The sequence below is a fragment of the Xiphophorus hellerii genome, chromosome 9 (genome assembly GCF_003331165.1).
Source record: "Xiphophorus hellerii strain 12219 chromosome 9, Xiphophorus_hellerii-4.1, whole genome shotgun sequence".
NCBI lineage: Eukaryota > Metazoa > Chordata > Actinopteri > Cyprinodontiformes > Poeciliidae > Xiphophorus > Xiphophorus hellerii.
In genome coordinates this window covers 4,476,160-4,495,528 of record NC_045680.1, presented here as the reverse complement: position 1 = coordinate 4,495,528, position 19,369 = coordinate 4,476,160, and the positions used below count along the sequence as shown (strand labels likewise).

At 36.5% G+C, this 19,369-nt stretch overlaps 2 protein-coding genes across 7 annotated transcripts in view; one reads left to right on the top strand and one right to left on the bottom strand.

Annotated features, from left to right (window-relative positions):
- acsbg2 (acyl-CoA synthetase bubblegum family member 2) overlaps positions 1-7,853 on the bottom strand; it is a 28,243-nt gene extending 20,390 nt beyond the window's left edge. The window contains exons 1-2 of one of the 3 annotated variants that reach the window (XM_032573166.1): positions 3,502-3,709; positions 2,576-2,685 (exon numbers count right to left, since the gene is read on the bottom strand). Coding sequence is in view for 1 of the 3 variants with exons in the window: in XM_032573164.1 (XP_032429055.1) it covers positions 3,502-3,508 (7 nt within the window). In the remaining 2 variants the exon portion in view is untranslated. Of the gene's footprint in view, positions 1-2,575; positions 2,686-3,501; positions 3,710-7,726 lie in introns of those variants that run through there. The other 2 variants (XM_032573165.1, XM_032573164.1) reach the window with 2 other exon arrangements.
- A 2,250-nt stretch (positions 7,854-10,103) lies between these two features.
- Positions 10,104-19,369, top strand: part of rfx2 (regulatory factor X, 2 (influences HLA class II expression)) — a 34,468-nt gene continuing 25,202 nt past the window's right edge. For 3 of the 4 annotated variants that reach the window (XM_032573167.1, XM_032573169.1, XM_032573170.1), the window contains exon 1: positions 10,104-10,270. The gene's annotated coding sequence lies outside the window, so the exon portion shown is untranslated. Of the gene's footprint in view, positions 10,271-10,427; positions 10,674-19,369 lie in introns of those variants that run through there. The other variant, XM_032573168.1, reaches the window with a different exon arrangement.

The window sequence follows — 19,369 nt, the reverse complement described above, 5'->3', positions numbered from 1 at the left end:
TTCACATTGGGGACCGCTCAGGTTTGGGGGTGTTAAATGACCCAGTTCAGCCTGCAGAGTCAAGCGTAGACGGATGAGGGTGGAGGCCGACATGAGGGGGTGAACTGAGACCCCAACCCTCTCCTGCGTCTTCAGTCTCTGGCTTTGTTTTGGTCTTGGGCGTGACAGAGACCTAATCAGTCATGGGTCGGTACGACATTATTACGGGATGATAACCTTGAGTAAAAACACCACAATTTTATGGCATCACTGTATTTGCTTAAACTACTGTGATACATCAATTATAACAGTCATAATAATGTTATTTATACTATATATTAGTTGTTTTTCCAATAAATATGATAAACAGCTACAGTAGCTGATTGTCCTTTTAGAAAGCAATGACAAACAGAAATAGCCTTTTTCAGCTAGCTGCTTACTCTTGACTTTCTCTTGTTAAAATGTCTTTTAATAACTAATGTAAAGAAAATATCAGTAGGTTTGAAACTATGCATTGATGCCTTGAAACCAATCACTAGATCAATGTTTATATCTAGTGAAACTTTTAAAACCCTTTGAGGTGTTTTAGGCAAATATTGCTTTAAGCATCAGATTCAGAATTAGTCCAAAAATGTATGTAAGCTCTCAATAGGATACATTTTGATAAATAATTTCCATGTAGAACATGAAACATGTCCAGTGCAAGCCAAGTTAAACTTTTCTTATTACAGAAAAGTACATAACAGCTAAAATGTTGCAATAATCTGGTTGTACACAACTGATACTTAGCTAAAACTAAAGCGTCGTAGGCATGCTACAAAGGGTTAATAAGATCCTATGGCACAAAAAAATGTTATGCTAACATTACAGAAACTGGAAATTGTTTCGACGAGAGTGAAACTAGTCAGGGAGGCTGCCAAGAACGACGACACTGAAGGAGCTGGATGAATCTCGTAACAAGTGCTGATTGTGTTCAACATGTGGCAACAGTTTCTTATTTCCAGGATTACAACACTGAATTATGTTTTCTTCCAACACAAATATCCACATCTGGCTAAACTTTCCTGGATTCTTAAAGGAGAATGTGCTGTGTCTCCAAATAACAGATTCAGTCCAAAACCTTTTAAGTGTCCGCTACAAAGTTAGGAATAAAGAGTGAAATTTAAGCAACTACTTAATAAAAGTTTTGGCTTGTGAACAAAATCTAAGAAATGTCCTCAGAATATGAGCGATATGGAGAAAGTTTGGGATGCAGGGTGAGGAAATGTCGCCAAACTAAACAAAACTGAATGTTGATAAGAGTTTAAGGTCCAACCAGGTTGTTGCATCATTATTCCATCTTTCATTTCACTTTTAGAGGTTATGTCACAGTTTTTTGTGGGCGAGAAACATTTGAAAAATAATTAGCATGCTATAGTTGTTTTATTTATTTACTTCTTTGTATTTTAAAAACACTGCAGCCTTGTCTGATTATCAGCCGAGCCCTTCGCATTCAACATCACATAGATTCTTGAGATTCCGCCTCTCATTTTAGCTTTGAAATTAACAAAGCAACCTGCAGCTATTATTGGTGGAGAAAAAACGCCTTAAAGCTTCAGTAAATAGTCAACATGGAGGACAGTGGATGATGCTTTAAGGCCAACACACGACGGTTTTATTTGCATTGCACATTTTCAGCAACAAGGCAATTGAAAGTGGTTTACATGATTAGAATAAAATAAAACAAATAAGTAAGAAACATTAGTAAGGGAAAACTGTCCGTTGAAAAAGAGGCTACATTTAATGCTGTTCTGGTTATTATTAACCAGGGGAAGCTCTAAAGAAATGGATTTTTAGACTTGATTTAGCAGTTTTGCAGCTTTCTGGAAGTTTGTTCCAGATTTGAGGAGCATAGAAGCTGAATTTTTCTTCTCCACGTTTGGTTCTGATTCTAAGGATGAAGAATAGACTTAAACCAGACGAGTTGAGTTGTCTGGAAGGTTCATATAATGACAACAGGTCTATAATGTGTTTTGGTGCCAAGACATCTATTATTGATAAACTAACTTAAGGTCTCCTCTCTGAGTTACAGAGAACAGGCTGGAGCTCAGTGTACGGACTTTAACACTGGGGTGATGCGCTTTATCTTCTTGGTTTTAGTGAGAACGCCAGCAGCAGCGTTCTGGATCAGCTGCAGCTGTCTGATTTTTTAGGCAAACCTGTAAAGACACGGTTGCAGTAATCAGTGCGACTAAAGATGAACAACAAATAGATGAGTTTTTTAGGATCTTCCTGGAATATACATAGTTTAATCCTGGAAATGTTCTTCAGGTGATAGAAGACCGACTTTGTAATAGTCTTTATGTGACTCTGTAGTTCAGGCCCATCACTGATCAGTAGTTTCTAGCTCTAATAGCTGAAGCTGTGTTCACAATAAGATATTTGAGTAATTCCACTTCAAACAATCTTTCAACGCATTAAAATAATCAAATTGATGAAAAGTAAATTATTTATTTCACATCCTATGGCATCTTCTGCTGGAGTAAACACTAAACAGGTATTTTTTCTGCAGGTTATGCTTGTTGTGGGTAAAGATTTACTGCTAAGGATGAATCACCCGGTGGAGTTCGCCCCCCCTGTACAGACTGGCACCAGTAGAGATGCTGCAGTCTTGCTGATGGGAGAATGCTGATTATGACGATGGAGGACAGTCGAGCTTAGCAGCAGCTGTCCCAGTCAGAAAGGGAAAAGCAGCAACAGTTGAAGCAGCAACAACACTTTTATTTTTGGACACTGGTTAATAGAGAAGAAGCCAAAGTAAATCTCTAATAAATAAAAAAACATTTGGCATGAATCAATAGAGGGAATCCCCATGAAACACAGCACAATTTCATCAAGAATTTTCAGTTTCACTTTGATTAATCGAACAAACTGCAGGGGAAAATCGCCTTCTGAGGGTCTTTGTTTCTGTTTTCCCAACAGGCTAAAGTAAAGTCAACTGAATTCATATCATAGATTGATCTGCTGACAGACAGAACTGGGCGTGATCGTCTGCATCCTCATTTTTTTTGGAATTAAACTAATGAGTTTGCAAGAAATTGATTTCATTAACAAATGAGCTTCTGCTTTTAAGAGACAGAAAAGCAAAATGGAAAATTCAGCTCTGCAGGCTGGGCGGCACCCATTCAGCAAAGAGACAGTCTGTGTTAGCTGTACGACCGAGCCAAAGACTTAAAATACTCACCAAGTCAAGATGTACCTTTACTACAGCAAAAACTCAAAGAAAAATAAGTGAAATAATATATTTGTATTAGAAAATAAACTAGTGAATTAGCTTATGGTATAAAACCTGTGGATGTTCATCCATCCATGTGCTGGATCACATAAAACTCACATAAAATCCACAACAACCAACCTGTTTTCAGAGATCATTCCTAAAAACCTTCTTACCAAACCAGATTTTTAAAAATGAAGCTTGTTATTCAGGATTAAGGCACTTCCTCCTACCCACACATTTTTTAAATTTTAAATTCAGCTACTCACGTTGCATTGTTAGATGATGATTCTCTTCTCGGTATCCAACAAGTCTTTTCTAGGATTGTCACCCTTTTGCTACTCTCCTTTTATTTTATTTTATTTTTTAAATGAAGCAGATGCAGCACTAATCCTAGAACTGACCAGGATGTCTACAGCAAATCATTCATTTTCAAATACTAGCAGCCGGCCGGCTCTGTTGGTCCCTCCTCCTGCTGTTACCCCACCCAAGACGAGCTCACCAGCGTCTTGCAGGCAGTCTCCCCTCCCATCTTCATTTAGCTCGGCCTCATTGGCTGAAAAAGCTCACACCATGCGTTACATGGAAACCTAAAAAAGAAGGAGGGGAAGTTGCAGAGAGGAAGCACGTTTCCCTTCCCACTGATGATGCTGAAACTGAGACCCATCCCCCACGAGTGAAATACCGCCTTTTACACATCCACATGCAGCGTAGGGTTACTATCGGACAAGTCGTATCCAGAAATATTTCTGAAGGGCCGAGCTGCTTCATAACGTGTTCTGCATTTAATGTTGCATTTTCTACATGACCTACAAACCCTAACCCTAACCCTGTGGACAAACTTCAGTTAAACAAGCTTAACCTGGATGCCTTGATGACAAAGAAACGTTCCTTTTACTGTTTTCTACTTTTTACACCACAACTCTAGACGTTTTATGGAGCACAGCTAATAAATTGATCATGAATATATTAACTAGAACTGCAAGCAGTTATAATGGGTTCCTCGCCCGACCCTTACACCTCTCCACGTGCTTCCCATCGGCCTTGGCATCACCGGCGCTCTGTGCGCATCAACCGAGTCAACAAATTTTCAGGAGGTTAATTAGTGGAATGAAAAAGTGAGAGGGATTGCCGGATTCAGATCTTACTGGACAGACCGCAGCTACTTTTGCCTCATTTCCACTGAGAAGTACAGCAGGTGTCAGTACACGATTTTTTGCAAAAGTGGCCAAAATACTGACAGTACTGCATCATTCCTGGGCCCAGTTCAGTACAATTGTAGGCCTGTGGGATAAGGTACAGTTTGGCTAGGCTGGAGACAGAGGCATGACACAACTATGGCTGAAACAATTAATCGTGATAAATCGATTATTGAAAGAATCATCTCCACAGGGCAATGGCATGGTGCAGTTAGGGTGGAGCTACCAGTATCAACACAGTCCATTGATAGAGGGACAGGAAAAACAAATGAGACATACTAGTGAGTCATGTTTGTTGTTGCACTAGTAATCGCAGCATTACATGTCTGGATTCAATCCTGCTTGCCCAGTTAAAGTCTAACTGGAGGTGGAGACACCAGATCATAAAATAGCGTAGGGAACAATGGGTCATTTGGAGGTTACAAAAATGTTTTTTAAATTTTTTTATTGTATTTCTCAAGGCTCTGTTCTTGGCTCATTTTATTGCACTGCCAATCGCAACCACCAAGACCAGTGCTTTAACTTGCTTGAACTTTGTTTTTGTGACCTAATTTTAGGAATTTGAATAAAAATCTTAGCTGTCAGCTAAACTCTGCAGCTTGACAAGCCAATCCTGCTCTTCTTGTTTTGTTTTTTCCTTGCAGGAACATACCTGTTTAAACGACAAATACCAGAGGTGCGGCAGGATAAAATACATTTCAGGGCAACAAAAATTAGTAGAAAGGTGCACAACTTTAAGAAAGATGTAAAAACAACCAGAAAGCCACATTTTAATCTCCCTTGAAGGTACATGAATCTAATCTTAAAACTCATTCAAATTACAGCATATAAGAGCTTATGGGTATACATTTAAGTTTCCAGAAATATACTTATATAAAAGGAAATCTGGTCCCACTAAAAGAACTGACCTCGACTTGTACCCAGAGGTCTGCATGACCTCATAAATGTGTGCAATCGGTACTCTGTTGAAAAACGCAGCCAATGGCCAAGCGAGACAACATGACAGCCACCTCACCACCGCGTCACGTGACACCCAGAGCCGGCTGATCTGGTGCAACCACGCATGCTGCTCTGACATGCTGCAGGGCGATCTTAGCGCTGACGCATTCTAGAGATCATTTCTCTCATCCCACACTCAGCAAATATGCAACTTGCAGGAAAAGAAACACATGAATTACCAGTAAATCAATTAATTAGACAACCATATAAAAATAGGCTGTCTTTTAACGTCTTATTTAGTTGTATGTAGCTAATGTTCTTGTTCCTGTTGGCTTAAACAAATGAGCTATGCTTTACAGAAAGAAAAAGTCATTATGCAGTCAAATCACCGGATGGCAGGCCAACATTGTTTTACATCTTACTCTTTTAAATGTAACCCACTGAGGATAAAAGAAGGGTGATGTATTCTTATTAAAGCTTTGTGCTATTTTTGTACTGATATTTTGATAATGACAGTTTAGGGTTTCAGGAATCCAAATATAACCAAATATAACCATAAATACGCAAGAGGAAGGTGAAAAATAAAGGTATAGCATTCCACAGTGGTGATAGTTTGTAAAGCAATGCCAGCTACTCAGCATTACGATATCAGAGCTGGCCCAAAGCATAAGCAACCTTAGCTGCTGCTTGTGGTCCATCACAGCAATGGACTTCCAAGACCGCTTACTTCTCATAGCTAACTGCATTTATTAACAATAAACGTCTTCAAAATTATAATGAGTCTTTTAAAGTTTGGGCGTATTTAGGATGTTAAAGCACTGACAACTGTACAAGTTGTAATAATGAAGTTGCATTTATTGTAAACATAAATGTAAGTTCAGATTATGTTTGGTCGTAGTAAAAGTAGGAATGGGAAATATGGACTTTTATGAGAATAATTTGTGGTTTTTAGTACAATGACAGCAAAAAACCTTCTAGAAGATATATTGTCTTCTGATTATAAATCAGTCAGAGCCTTAAAAAAGTAGAAAAATAATACTGCTGTGAAATAAAACTGCTCTTTATCAAAAAGGGTCCTTCACATAAATAGTTCAGTAATTCAATTGCAGTGGTTAACTATACAGAGTAAATGTGTTAAAAGTATTTTAAGACATAAACACAACCTTAATCAATGATCTCGTGTTTTTTTATTTGCCCTAAGCCATGAAAATTAAAAAAATAACAAAAATATATCACTCTGTGGATAGTGAATATATAATGCAGAAATATTTTTTTATTTAAAATCGCTTATTTTTGGTCTCGTGTGATGTTTGAATTTTCTAAAAAAAATCTAAATTTTAGACTTTTATTATCTGTGAGCCACCATGATCACATGAACAAAATAACTTGTGTATAATAAATTTATGCAAAATACGAGTTAGACTTTTTAAAATTGCTTGACTTAAATATACTTTTCAATGATATTCTAACATATTGAATAATACAGTTAAATCATACTAAATTTGAGTTATATTTAATTGATTACTGTTATAGTACTTTAACATTCTAATACGTTGGTTATTATTTACTACTAATGGACTGTAATAATTTGCTTATTAGTTAATTAAGTGTTAATAATCACTTAGTATTAATAATACTAACTTTTAAGCTATATATTTTAAGCTTAAAGTATTATTTAGGTTCAAATAATACTTAAATAAGTATTATTATTAGATACTTATTACTATTGTTTAGTAGTAAGCAAAGAGTCGACTTGTAGCCGAAAGAACAACGAGCCAATTGATCCGGATCCTACGGAAATCACATCACTTGCTCATCTGAGCTACAATCATTTTATGGAAAAAAAACCCCCAAAACTCCCAATATCTAAATTATGAAACGGTTGTAGTGTCTTCCTAAGTAAAACATCCCTGTGTTTTAAAAGTGCTGAATTTCATCTGAGAATATTATTCACTTAGTTCCTTCGCTGCGGAGACAGAAACTTGTTTTATGATTTCTCAAACTCCATTTAAGCATCTTATTATAAACGTCACAGTAGCTTGCATGCTAGCATCACCAAAGCAGGTGTACATTTATAACGGACGGGATTTTAACCGAGGTCAATGAAACTGGTCATCAGTTAGAGAAAGATTATTATTATTAATTTTTAATTAACCGAATAACTTCATGAAGCTGTTGAGCCGAATGACTGCGGAATGCTTAGCAACGGACGGACACGTTTTTACTCTTAGCGTCTGCTCTTAGCTTTATTCCCCAAACTATTACTGTACATTCTTGGACGTTATCTGAGCATTATGCCATCATGATGACGAGAAGAAAAATAGAAAAGATAAGCGCTGTGTAAATAACCACTTACCGCCAGAAGAAGCTGTTGGAAGACGTCTATCTGTGACGTTGACAACAGCGAAATGAAAGGAGCTCTGCTGCTTGCTAAGCTGCTGGAGCCAGCCGTCACTTTTAGAGCGCCAACCTAACACTCCCGTTTAAGCTCACAATGCTGGATCTCTCTCTGAAAAATTAATTAAACAAAACAAGAAAACTCAGATCATTTAAAAAATTTACTGTAAAGTTTATTTATATGCGTAGTGTACCAGCTTCTGATGATTTAATATTTGTTTCTGGATACTCAATAAATTAGAATATGCCTTATTCTGAGGCTCCTTTGTCATACTAAAAGTGTTTTTTGAATAGGAACCTTTAGCAGTTATTAATTTGTATTAAATCCACATTTTTTATTGATCTGGTGTAATATTCTACGAATATGGCGTTAACAATGGAAAAGAATCATAAATAATAAAAATAAAGGCTTGAAAACATCAACCTGTGTTTAATTAATCTACCATATTTAACGTGTTTCACTAGGTGAATTGAGGTACAGAAATATAGATATTTCAATAATATGCTAATTTATTAGAGTTAGAATTTTTGTGTTTTTCTTTGTTACATTTACATATAAGTATTCTAATGTTTTTTAATGTAAGAGTTCACTTTAGTTTCATTTGAATTTACTGTAATTCAACAGAATATCAAAAGACGCTGGCAGGATTATACTGAGATTAGATTAATCTGACAATTTGTTTTTTGCAGCATAGGTTTGTGCTGCCATCATGTGTTAAAAAGATGTGATTACATAAAGGGAAGATAAATCTGCAGAGTTTGTTTCCCTGTGTGGGTATAAAATAAAGATCTCTAACGCTATAATCCAAGGCTGAGAAAAGGAATCAGATATATATTAATGACAGAAACATTCAGGCGCTACATATTTGTATATTTATTTTTTATTTCATAATTATCAATAAGTATACGCTCAGGTGCAAAAATAAAAAAAATACTTTTCAATTTGGAACAAATGTATGTTTTTAGCTAGCTTTTGTGTTGACATATCAATTATGTGTGTTAATTTTACAATATTTTATGAACAATTTCTACAGAACTGTATTTTTTACACAAAAGAACACATACTCACGTAAATAGAGTACAGTCAAAAACACTAAATGTACTTTAATTGAGATTTTGTTGACAAATCAGCACGAAGTGTAGTGCGTATATTAATGCTGAAAAACTGTAAATGTGGCAGCTTTTAAACCAGGGGTATCCAAAGTGCAACTCGGGGGGCATTTGGGGTCCCCCGAGTTATTTTGTGCAGCCCTCAAGCACAATTCATCAGATTCAGGACCTTCTTGCTGCAAAACAACTGCATCACCCTACAGTCGTAGACATGTAATACTTGTCACTAAATATTTTATTTGGAACAGCTACAAAGCCTTTCTAATAAATCTCCTTTTCTGATAATACTATGTAAAATATAATATAACATCTATATGCCATGTGTAATATATTATTGTGTTAGCATTATAGCATTAGTAAGAATTTTATACATTTTAAAAACAGTGAAGTGAATTAAATTTTTAAATGGAAACCTTAGTTATTCTATTTTTGCTTTTCCTTGACAAAGATAGAATATAAAGATCATATATTTTTGGTTAAAACTTGTTTTTTCTTACTTACACACAATGGGTAGAATAACCAGAATCTTTACTTATGTAAGAGACTACTATGTACGTTGTAGGATATCACATGTAACATATTATTTTGTTAATATACTGGCAAGACATTAGTAAAATTTGACTGCATTTTTAAAAATAATGAAGTAAATAACATTTTAACAAGGGAAAGAATATGTACTGTACTTTTGCTTCTCTCTGACAAAGATAGAATATAAAGACAGAATATAAAGATAACATAAAGTTTTCAATAGCTTCTTTAGTAAATATAAAATAACATTTTACAGCCAAGCTTGTTGCATTTTTTTTCTTCATAAGTTACACACAGTGGGTAGAGCTAGAAATGTGACACTTCATAATAATATTACTCAAATAAAAATAAAAAGTAGGACGTAGTAAAACTACTGCTAAAAATATATATTTTTTAACTGGTAAAGTAAATGTAGCTAATTGGTGCCGAACAATGAATTTATAAAATATTCAACTTTTACCGACTTGAATTGAATTGCTGAAATGACTTGTACACTGGTATTGTAATTTATTTAGAAGCTACATGTAGTTGACAAAATCACCAACGGAGGATGTAACCCTACAAACTATGATTTTTCTTCGCCCACAGCACCTCCTAGCGGCTTAATTTAAACTAACAGCCCGCTCTAACTGGGCGGAGCGTTTTTTTCCTCTAGCCCCTCCCTCCCATAGTGAGGCCCCTGACGTAGGCGTTAGAGGGTAGCAACAGTTGCCTTGAGACCCCGCCGCGCTATAGTGACTGTAGCCGTGGAGACAGTTACTTACCAACGGGCGCAACACTCAGCAACAGCAGCAGCAGCAGCATCTGGAAGTCACCGAGTGAGTTGGAGAGAGGGAAAGAGAGCAGAACTTTTCTCAAGGCAAAGGTGATTTTATGTTTATAAAATTTAGAGAGTGATTTCGCTTAAAGGGAGAAAGAAACGTATGTTCTCGAACGCGTCTTCCTGAATGTAACTTTCTCCTCTTTCTGGCATCCGCCCCAAGTTGCGAACAGCTTTTTTTCCCTTCCGTGAAACGATAACATTTCGCTTCTAATGTTCGCTCTGGAGCTGTTCCCAACTTCTACAACACCTTGCTTTCAAAATAGATTATTTGTGACTACAAATCCGAACTAATTCATCACTTTACACTTGTTGCTACTTACGTTGTTTAGTGGAAACCGAGACGTGAACGCTCCTTCAGCTCAGTTCCAACAGGATGGATGGATGAACGTATAGTAAAGTACGGCTAATGCTAATTCCGTTCCCCGACATGAGAGCAACTTCACTTGTGAGTTTAAACGTGGGTGGAGTTGTTCAGGTTTGCTGTGGGGGTTTCATAGAGACAACACGGTTAAAGTTCGGCCGTTGAAGCGTCGCTTTTTTGGGCCGTTTAAACAGGTGGAAGAGTAGCTAGCTAGCGTTAGCACCGCTGCTTCTGCTGCTACAACTGTTTCCAACGTCCGCTACTTCCAAACTTATTCAATGTAACGTTCACGACGCAGTTTCTTTCTTTAAATTAATTACATATCAAACAGCAAACCGAGCTCTAATGTGTTTAAACTTTTTTTCTAGCGGCGTTGGAGTCTCATTAAATCGAGTATTTTAGTTGATTTCCATCAAATTGAAATTGACCCTAATCATCACTTTTACATAATGAGATGAAACAAAATGTATCAAAGTTAGGTTGCTGTCAGTATTTCAGGCCTAACTTTAATAACACGATGTGTTGTTACAGCTAGGTGGTGCCACTGCATGGAGATTCTTAAATATTAGTCTTATTCTAGTGTGGCGTTTAAAGTCATTTTATTAATTTACAGGCATCACTTGACGGTTTACTTAATATTAAGTGATTGGAGTTATCTTTAGACTTCCCTCTTTCACAAGTTACTCTTATTAAATAAACTCTTTATAGCAAAGTGGTTGTTAATAGGCAAGTTGTAGAGCTACACATTTTTCTTTGTTCAGCTGCCAGCTATTTTGTCCATTTGCAGAGCAGAAAATCCATCTGAATCTCAGCCATAACTCTAAAGAGAAACGCTAGATAAAGTTCGTCCCTTGTGATAGTTAGTTGCCCTATCATCCATTTTATAGCATCTTTTGACAACAAATTATATTCTTATCCTTTCAGAATTTTGTCTCAGGAGGTACATTATTTATGTTAACAAAAAACATCCCACCAGATTCTTACTTGTATTTTATGCTGTTAAAGTGAAAATGATTGTTTTGGTATATGCAGTGAGCAAAGATTTAGTTGATAGTTTCCAATCACTGATTCTTCTTTTATTTTTTTTGAAGTTGATTTTCTGAAATCTATAAATAACAGAAAATGTTTTCTCAACTTTCTGAATAAAATGAAAGAATATTAAGTTTTAACAAAAAAGTTGATTGGAAAATACAATAGTTTCTCTCTAACAGGCAATATTTACAGAGGTCTCTCCATCACTGAAAGTCTCCAAATACTGTAAAATTTTAATGATTGTAGAAAAGAAGACTCTGAGCAACTAAAATTTAAGTTAAAGTAAATGCTATCATGTCTCCTTTACAAAGAAAATTAGAATCATTACAGTTTTACTTTTTTTTTTACAAATGTGAAATTGTAAAAAAAAAAAATCAAAACCATAAGATAATCCATGTGTTTCCTTAAGCACCTTTAAAATAAATAACACTGATATTCAACAAAATATTTGAGAGGAAAAAGGTTCAGATTTAGTGTGACGTGTACTGTTGTTACATTCATTTATTGTAGCTCTACAGGAGCCAAAGTGAGATTCACTCTTTCAGAATCAGATGAATGGTAAAAATATGCCACAGTTATTCCCTGTTGTGCAATGCACATTGGTATTGTTGACCGACTCTTGAAGTTGCAGCATCTAATAATCATCCGGCAGCGTCACTGTTTCCTGTAACTCTGTGCTTATCCACACTTCAGCTGGAACTGTGTTATGACTCCAGATGACAGTTGACAAGACACTTGAGCGATCATATTGTGTTTTACACCTCAGGTATTTTTCTGTGATCAATCATTTATAAATTCCTCAATGTTTGGGCCAGGGGTGATGTCACACTGTGTGTGAGAGACAGCAATCAGCATTACCAAACTCTGAAATTAAACAGGATTTGTCTATTATTTCAAGGAAAGAAATTGCATATTAGAGAGAAAGATATTAGATTCTTATCTGAAATGTGTGATTTCCAAAATAAAGCATTTCCAGCTCCAGCATGTTACATGACAGACAAAACGAGACTCTAAACAAAGATACAACTGAGGAAATTTCCTGTAATACAATCAGCTTTCTGTTGACATCTAACTTCCTGTTGTACCAGTCTGAATGATGAGCCGACACGGCTCTCTAGAAAATACAGTTCTGGAAGCTTTTAACCCTATTTGTCCTTCACCGACACTTAAAATAGCCGATTCTTCTTCTCTCAGTAACACCTTACACACCAAACAGTGTTGATTTCAATTCCACCTGGAACTGAAGACTGGAGCTTTAGTTTGGATCAGGGCAGGACGATATTACGGTACATTGACTGGCAGATTGTTGATTGTTACCAGATGATTTCTCAGTACATCTCTGTTCTTTCAACATGTTTCTAATAAACATATTTTTTGAATATTTGCACTTACATATTGAAACACAGAAAGGGTTTTGAATGACTTGGACAGATCAAACATTTGGAATCAACTTCAAGTTTCTATTTTTGATTTCTGCCTTAAAAACCGATATGAATTTTATGAATTTTGGTATTTACAGCATAAATCTGACTTTCATTGATATGTTCCCCTTTCTTCAATTCATCTTTAGGTATAAAATTTCAGATCAAATCTGTTTCCGTTTATGTAAAATTAATTCAGTTATTCCTTATATGATTATATAGATCAAAGAGAATGTCTTGAAATGTGAAAATATTGTATATGTTTGGATTCTTTCAGCTACATAGTTTAACTCCTTTAAACTCTGAAGAAATGTAAAGCTTTGTTTTGAAGTGAGAAACTTTGATTAGTCAGACATTCCTCCCAGCAGCAATAACACCAAATCATAACCGTGATATCAAAGCGATGACTCTGCTGAAACTGCGAAACCTCCACTCGCCCCACCTCCCTGTCTAAGTGTGACACTGTTATGTTTACATGGCAACTTGATACACAAAAACACAGAAGGCATGGAAAGAAAAGGGGTCAGAGAGGGCCAGGGAGTGAAATGTCCTCATCAGGTATATTTTATCTCCCTCATTCTGGCTGCTCTGCATACCTTCAGTTTGTAGCGGCAGGTCTGAGAAAAGGTATGTGGAAAGCACTTGATGGAACAGAGCAGAAGTAATTAAGTAGATTGTTGTTTTTAACTTTCTGTTTTAGGTCACGTGTTGGCTTTTAAAATTTGAGGAATAACCTATTTTAGCTCTAAGCACAACGCTGGCTTGTAACTTAGCAATAAAGAGTTTCTACTCTGTGTTCCATAAAGTATTTTGATAGATTATTGTATTCCATTAACAACTCTTAGTCATTTTGCATCTTGTATGTTTAATGGATCTCTATGTGTGCAGTCAGTAAGCAGCAGAACAGCTGCAGAGATCTCCTGGGCAGTGAGTGACCCAACACAGCTTTTAGTCAATGTGTGTATGAATTTTTTGTCTGCATTCATATCTGTATGATGTCAGTGTTTGCCGATGATGTATTTAGCAATCCTGATGAAACCATTCACTTAGATTATACATAAAAAGTTGGATTTGTACGGTATCATATCCTTGAGTAAATACCACGGTTTCAGGTTATTATGGTACTGACATAAACATTAAAAACAAATGTATGATTTAATGTAAGGACCAATTATTCTAACTGGTTCAAAAATCTTTATGAACCAGTTAGATGGATTATAAAAACACATCGGAAAACATTTCCAGACAGCTGAATTTCTAAAATAGCCTGAAGAAATGTTGGCGCCTTCTTTCATCCAGCTGAGCAGCAGTGTATAGCGACAGATGGAGAATGGTTATTAGTTTTTCTATGCTTCAATCAGCTGGAAAAATGAAACTAGAAAAATGTAGCTGCTTTCCAAACCATAATACTGTATATATATACTTCTGGTGAGTGTTGTGTGTCAGATAGAGCTGCACTTGCTTTGGAACGTGAGCTCCTTGGCTATTTTTGCTCACATCTTTGTCATATTTTAAGACCATTTTAATGGTTTATTGCAGAACTCGAGTCGTGGCATGTCAGGAAATCACAGAGCGAAACTGAAGGGCTGAGAGGAGAATGCCTCGCGGGGGCTTGTTAAGCAGAAATTAATAGTGCCATTAATGCATTTGAAATGTTACAGGTTCATACTTTCCACAACTCACTGGTCTGTTAAGTGATGCAACATTATCTGTTGATAGCAAAACTGTCTCTCTTGCTTTAAGTTTGTCTGAAAAGATTTTGGAAAATGCGGGTTTTCGCTGCTAGGAAACGGAGAAACAACTCTTGTTGTTCCCTCAGAAAATGCAGTCACTGATTCGCCCTGGTGTAACGGTAACAAGCTGAGGCTTGTTGTGAAATGAAATGTTTTTCAGTCTGTACCCTCTGTCTGATTGTATGTGTCGGCTACATACCTTACGTTACACCTGCTTGTTTCGTGGCTACACAACTGGTAATTAAATTTCCTGCCACAAACTGAAGACAAGGCACCAAGATTTGCATTACAATGACCCACCCACTCTCTGAGTTCAGGCAGATTGCTGCGGACCCCCATTTGCTCCCACTTTTCCTTTGTTTTGCTGAGTTAGAGGCTACTTAAGAGATAGCAATTTGGTAATAAAGAAGGTCTGTTCGTGTGAACCTGCCTTAAACTTCTAAGCAGGCCGTAGATGATTCTTTTGGCTGTTGGTAAAGAATGAATTTGAGGTGGTAGATTTTCTGTTCAGTGTTTCACATTAAACCTTTTAAGCCATGAGAAATAACTTTGTTTCAGCCTAAATGTGCAGGTGAATTTACTGCCTTTAGTGTTGATTTTTAACAGTTTTCTCTTCCTGCATCTAAATGTGAGTTGTATTGTGTTCTTCTGGGAGGTATTTATTACTTTAGAATATGTTTTTTGCATGGTAATAGAGATTGTGTCATAATTTTATCCTGTTTCTGGATCAAAAAGCAACCTCTGGCTTCTGTTTTCATTGGTCAAGAGTTAAAAGCTTCTAAATTAAAGGTAATTATGGAACAAAAACCTCTTAAATTCTGTTAAGGACTTGTTGCTGGTTCTGATGTTCACCTCCCAGCAGGACAGTGATGCTAAACATCTAGCCAGAGTTACAGCTGAATGATTTGGATCAAGCACAGTAAACGCTTAGAATGGGCCAGTCAAAATTTAGACAAATAATCGGTGGAACATATGTTCAGTTTTTTTTATTAGAGGTTTGGGTGGATCTGCAGTGTTTAAAATTAGCTCGGCTAATATTACCTTTGAGATCTTTGTTGAATAGCACAAAAGTCATGCAGTTTTGCAGGCAGTTAGTTTGGATGTAAGACTGTAAACCATGAAAATCCATTAGCTTTCTGAAATGGTGTCCTGGAGTCTGTTCATGACAGTTCTTATTAAAACAGAGATGAATTGGATTATGCTTTTTCAAAGCTTATGTTTATTTAGGATTATAGTTTGTTTTTATATGAAAAAGCACATCCAGGATTAGTCATTTGATGAAACACCTCCAGCTTTTCACCTGAGGGTGTGTGTAACCTGGGATGGAGTTTTTAAAAAAAACATAAAATGAAAAAATATTCTGAATGTGCTCAGTTTGCTTTTGATTCAATATTTTGTACCATTGTCGTTTTGCTAGAAATTGAGCCATTGTGAAGAAAGAGATTAATAAGATTGTAGGGAATTTCTAGCAGCTAGGATTTACTTAAAGCAAGTATTGTGGAAATAAACATGTAGGCCATGTGTATCTGAATCTGCCACAGGCTCTGTGTACATTTGATAAGCATCAAGTACGGTACTTAACTCTGAGTCTGACGGTAAGATGTGAGTGCAAAGAAAAGACACTTGGATCTGTCTCAGATTCAAAGCACTGATGGCTTATTGTCAAGTACTTCCTTTAAAGGCATACTGTAACTACAGTAGAGTGATAACTGAGCCAGGCCTCTCTGCAGTTAATCCTTGCCAAGAAAGTTGACTCTTTTAAGCGCAATGTGATGCATGTCTTAGGTTTCCAGATTAAAAATGCTGCACAATTTGTTTTTATTCAGCCAAAAGCATTAGGGCCAGGCTAAGAAATTTTTGTTGTAATTGCTAGAATAAGGTCATAACATTAGCAGAATTTTTTTATCAAAGTATGAGAAAGTAATTTTAATGAAAAGAAAACCTTGATGGAGTTAAGTTTTGACGTGGCCAGCTCTTCAAGTCTGGAAACTTTTACTCCCTTCTTTCCTTCACAGTTATTTTCTCAATCTTTTTAAAATACTGCTACTGATAATAATTTGATGCTAATCTGTTAAAAGATTACATCTTTTCTTATTTGTAAAATCAATACCAAAGTATAAGTTAACAAGATGCTCAACATTGCTCATTTTATTTGTAAACAATTTGTCATCTGAGAGTTACCATAAAATTACTACTTAATTTTTTTGATATTACCATTTTATTGTGGTAATATTCTGAATTTATTCTTGCGTTATTACGGCTTTATTCTGGTAATGTTATGACTTTTTTTTCCTCTATTTATACAACTTTATTCTTATTTCGATTGTCATACGACTTTATTCTCTTAACAGTTATTTTTATTCTGGCAATATTATGACTTCTAACATTGCTGCTATTCTCCTATCATTTTGACTTTATTGTACAACTTCTTGTAATATTTTGACTTTATTCTAATAAATCTTTTTTCTTGTAATATTCTGACTTTATTCTTGTAATATCATGACCATTCCTTTTAACTCCATCATACAAATCAGACTCTTTAAAACGATTTGCTGTAATTTGTATAACTTTCTATAACGTACACTTCTAACTTAATTTTTAATCGCTCCATTGATACTGAATGGCGCTAACTTGGCCTTGTTTACTCAGTAATAACTTCCACATCAGTGTGTGGCCAGGGCCAGCTCCAGTTTTTACTTTCTGACGGGTGTGATCAGCGATCAGGGCCAGTCAAGCGGGAAATTAGCCAGTTCCGGTCACCAGCCGATTTCTCTATATAATTCTAGTGTGTCATTATTGTAGCTTGACATCAAACAAATAAGTGTGATGGAGAGGAATGCCCACGCATTAATATAATCTGATAGCATCGCTGGTTGCCTTCATCTCTTCCCTCTTCCCCCCTCATTTTCTGTTGGTTGATTTTTCTGGTTTACGGTCAAGACTCAGATTGTGGAATTTTATTAGATCAGCCTCAGATCTTAAGATGCCAAATTGTAAGGATGAGGGTAAGGGGTAGATAAAGGTAGGAGGCAGTGGAAATTTGGAAAGGGTTAGATGAGGTATGGTGTGGGGGAGGAGGTGGCGAACATACAATCTCCATGGCAGCAGTTTGATCTTTCTCTCTCCGTGGCTGTCAGGTCTGCAGTACACACAGTGACAGAGTGGACAGGTTGTGCTGATGGCCAGAGGTGGGGAGGGGAGGAGTATTCTTGGATCAGAGGCAGTGGTCGGTTCCTCTTTTCTCTGTTAACCCCCCCAGCTCTGCCATCTGCAGACACCGAGAGCTGCTTTGATTGGATTAGCCATGAATTAATGAGACAAGCTTGAAGAGCAGCTTCTGCTGTGGAAATCTCTCATATCTTAATTTGCTCTTTGTGTGAGCATGTGTGCATCAGATTTGATTTTTCCCAACATAAATAACGTTAAAAATATATTTAAAGCCATATATTTAAAGGTAAAACAAATGCTACATTTTAATGAACCCTGTTGCTTTTTGATGAAGAGTAAAGCTAATGTAGACATTTGCCTTCCTCATATCTTCTTTTAAAGTGTTGCTTTAGTTTAAAATGAGTTTTCACTGAGTTGAAAAAAAAACCCAGTTGCTGAGTTGTTTATTGCCTCATCTGACCAGGAATCTTTGGAAAAACTTCTGCTGGACTTGTGTGTTTATTTTTTTTCAATGTTGGAGGTATAAAGTTTCTAGAAAAAAAGCCATTGTTCTCTTTATGACTCAAACAGTGTTCCTTCTTTTGACCACTTAGTGGTTACAAAGTAACAAACTTTATCAAGCCATAGCAAAAACATTCACAGCAAGTATCAAGTCTGTACATTTCTATGTGGCTTCAGCACTAAAATAACTCTGCCCTGAGGCCCCCCTGCTGACTGAAATTAACAGCTTACATAGTATTTATTGTTGTAAGTTTCTACTTAGCGTGAGATGGAGGAATCAGGTGGGGGGATGGCATTGTTTAGTTTGGGAAGTATTCTGTTGGTTGCGTAGCAACAGGCTCCTGGAAACGGGAGTGGACGGTGTTGCCACTAGCAACCGTTGTTGCTCTGCAAACAATGTGGGCCGGTGCAAACACGAGCCAAGACTCTGGGCTCCTGCTTTTAATTGAACATCTGTATGTGTTTTTCAGCGATTGAGCGCTGTTTCCGTTTGTTCTATCAGTGACACAGCCTTAGATTTTGTCTTTGCTGTTGACATGATGAACTGTGCAATTACTGTTTGTTATAAAGTTTCTTGTTGTTTCTGTGAAGCTTGGGTATTTTTTCAATGGAGGAGCTGCTGTGATGCTGCTAAGTGCTCTTCAGGGATTTACTTGCATAAAAATCAGGCTCAAAGTCTTAACTTGAAAACAGACTTTTTGGATGAAGTTGTCTTTGTGTTGGACTCAGAAAAGACTGGCTCTTAACAGCAGACTTTCCGGAGTATTGGTTTTTGCAGCAGTGTAATGTGCCTCATGCTGTGTTCTACCTTTGTGCCTTTCTGAGCTGCTGGTGGGGAATTTGTGTGACTTTTAACCTTATCCAGACATGAAGCAGAAGGACTTCTCTAAGGCCCCATTCTTTGTTCCTACTCTAACTTAATGAT